General features: G+C 35.5%; 1 protein-coding gene across 1 annotated transcript in view; it reads right to left on the minus strand.

The window, feature by feature from the left end:
• Positions 1-650: 650 nt before the first annotated feature.
• The window catches only part of LOC106882119 (uncharacterized), a 42,667-nt gene continuing 39,843 nt past the window's right edge, over positions 651-3,474 (minus strand). The window contains exon 3 of the mRNA XM_014932681.2: positions 651-700. Within this exon, the coding sequence (XP_014788167.2) occupies positions 651-700 (50 nt within the window). The remainder of the gene's footprint in view (positions 701-3,474) is intronic.

Below are 3,474 nucleotides of genomic sequence, written 5' to 3' on the forward strand. Positions count from 1 at the left end.
ATATATATATATATATATAAATATAGAAAGATATATATATATAAATATAGAAATATAGAAAGACATATATATATATAAATATAGAAATATAGAAAGACATATATATATATAAATATAGAAATATAGAAAGATATATATATATATATATTTCTATATGCATAAAGCGAGAACTGTTCTTGTTATTGTGGGTTCCAGGTACGGTAAGAATGGAATGTCAGAAACATCTAGATAATATTCCAGGAGAACCATGTCTCCGAGAAATCCATTAGATCGTTTTGGAGTAATGAGAGATAGAAATATCAAGGAATGCTGAAAGATGATAGAATAATGGAAGAAAAAATGAGAGAGAGAGAGAGAGCATCTCTAAAGAGTATGAGAGGAAAATTAGGAAGCTGCTCGAAACAAAATTAACTGGAGGAAATATAATTAAATCTATAAATACATGGGCTATGCCCATATTGAGGTGCTCTGCTCCCTTTCTGAACTGGACAAAGATCGAGCTGCAGAACTTGGGTAGAAAAACTAGAAAGCTACTGATGAAGCATAACGCCCTCCACCTTAAAGCAATTCTGAAAGGAAGGTGGCAGAGGATTACTAAACGCAGAAGTCACGGTCAACATTGTGATACTGGGTTTGGAAAATTATGTTGCTCAGAGTAAAGAAAGGATTTTATCGGCAGCCAGAGATACCCAAAAAGTGACTGAAACACGAGGGAAATTCAAAGAGAAAAGAAAGAACAACAGAGCAAACAAATGGAAAAAGATAGCACTACATGGCCATTTTATGCAAGAAACCTAGAACGTCGGAAGTAAAGACTACTGGCTCTGGTTGACGGACGAGAACTTGAAACGAGAGACAGAAACACTAATTATAGCCGCTCAGGAGCAAGCTCTTAGAACAAAACTGATGAAGGCAAAAATCGACAAAACTCAATCAGACAGCAAATGTTGGATCTGCGGGAAAGGAGACGAAAGTATCAATCACCTTTTGAGTGAGTGTAGTATACTAGCACAAAAGGAGTATAAGCGCAGACATAACAGACTAGGCAAAAGTGTGCATTGAGAAGTTAGCCGAGGATATGGCTTGAAAACAACAGAAAACTGGTATGCAAATGAATCAGGAGCTATGACAGAAAATGAGAATTGTAAGATCTTGTGAAACTTCACTATAAAGACTGATGATACTATTGAAGCAATAATAATTGTTTCTCATTTAGGCAGCAGATCAGTAATTTTGTGGGGAGTCTGTTAGTCGGTACCGTCGATCACAGGACTTGACAGTTATTTTATCTTATTGACCCAAGAGGAATGAAAAGTGAAGTTAACCACGGCGAGATTCGAATTCAGAATGCACAGCTCTGGAACAAATACCACGAGGCATTGTGTCCGATGCTTTACCGAAACAACAACAACAGCAGCAGCAATAATTATGATGATGATGATGATGATGATAAAATTTACAAAAAGCTAAAAATGTGAACGAAAGTGAAAGAAAATAGATAAAAAACTTCCTTGTCAAAAAATTCCGTGAAAAACAATAAATTCATAAATAAGTAAACAAATATAAGCTACAAAAAAAAAAAAGAAAGGAACACAAAACATGATAATCTCTAGTCTTAAATTATTATTCTTCGGAATATCCGTGACAGTCTACCAAAATTCCTAATGGAATTTTGATTACCATCCGGCACCAGTAGAGGATGTAATCAGTCTACGGAAAATTACTTCAACTTTGCTGTGTTTATGTAATTTATCATCGGAGAAAAAAAAAAAAAATGAAAAACAATATAAAAAGATTTCTCTCTCTCTCTCTCTCTCTCTCTATCTTTCTCTCTCTTTCTCTTTCTCCTTCGCTCCCTCTGTCACTCATTCTGTGTCACACCAGTTTTTTAAATATTTTTTGCTTCTAAAAGAAAACACTAACAACAGTAACGTCAACAATAATAACAATAATAACAACAACAGCGACAACAACAACAACGACGACGACGATAAAGGGAGGGTAACATCGGTTAAATGAAAAAACAAACAAAACAATAGAAATTACAGTTGCGACAACGATTAATAAAATATAACTACAACAACAGCAACATCCGAAACAACAACAACAACAACAACAACAACAGGCGTAGTAATCCGCGTTGTTCTGTTAGTATGGAAGAACACAAGCTTCACGTGACATGGAGAAAGAAATTGTACGTGACCCTTCGACCTAATAGAAACAGCAGCTTAAAGTCTCTCTCAAATTACACATAAATCTTACCATTTTGTTTTTTTAAAGGAAGGACGTATTGAATAATAGAGACCTAGAAGCATTGAACTTGAGAAAAAAATATAGAGAGAGAATGTGTCAGAAAAATGTAGAGTTTGTGGAACTTGGAACGAGACGGTGGCACACATTGTGGGAGAATGCCCCAAGTTGGCACAGGAAGAATATAAGAAACAGAGGCACGACTAGGTTGTAAACATTATACACTGGAAACTGTGCCAAAAAAATGAGGATTTGAAGCTGGAAACTCATGGTACAATCATCGAGTGGAAAGAGCACCGGAGTCGGAGAAATGTAAGATTTTGTGGGACTTTCATATTCAAACGGACAAGAAATTAGAAAACAATAGACCAGATATTATGATCATAGATAACGAAAAACGGAGTTGTTTACTTATCGATCCATCATGCTCGTTCGATTCCAGGATCGTAAAGAGAGAGGAAGAATAACAAAGAAAATACAATCCTTTAAAATTTGAAAAAAGAAGAATCGGGAGAGTAAAGGTCGAGCCTACAATAATTGGTGCATTGGGGAGAATAAGCAAAGATATAGAAAAATGGCTGAAGGAGATTGAAATAGAATGCCCGGTAGAGCTACTACAGAAAGTTTGTCTCTTAGCAAGGATTATGAAGAGGGTTGTAAGCACTTGAAATACTGCCGAAAACGTGTGGACATCTAAGGTTATGGATAGTAATCATCTATCTACATAATTCCTACCAGGAATAAGACCAAACTTGAGCTTTGTTTCAATAAACAGAAAATAAATAATAAGGCGGCGAATAACGAACATTATGAACGTGCATCAGCGAGCTCCTTGTGAGAAAGGATTAAATCCGAGATCATCGCCTAACAGGATTTAAGAAAGCGGAGAAAAAAAAAAAAGAAAGAAAAAACAACGAAAGAAAAATGTGTTTTTTAATGTAATTCATTTCAGGAAACCGAAATATTTCTCTCATATATGAAACATAGTTACTGCCAGGCACGATGTCACTGCTAGTTTAAAAGGCGAAGCCGACTTCGGCAAAATTTGTACTCAGAACATAAAGACGGACAAAATACCGCCAATCATCTTGTTAGGCATGGGGAACGATTTTGCCAGGCCACCGCCTTAATAATAATAATAATAATGATAATGATGATGATGATGATGATGATGATGATGATGATGATGATGATGATGATGATGATGATGATGATGATGATGAT

Source organism: Octopus bimaculoides, chromosome 19, assembly GCF_001194135.2.
Source record: "Octopus bimaculoides isolate UCB-OBI-ISO-001 chromosome 19, ASM119413v2, whole genome shotgun sequence".
Taxonomy (NCBI): Eukaryota; Metazoa; Mollusca; class Cephalopoda; order Octopoda; family Octopodidae; genus Octopus; species Octopus bimaculoides.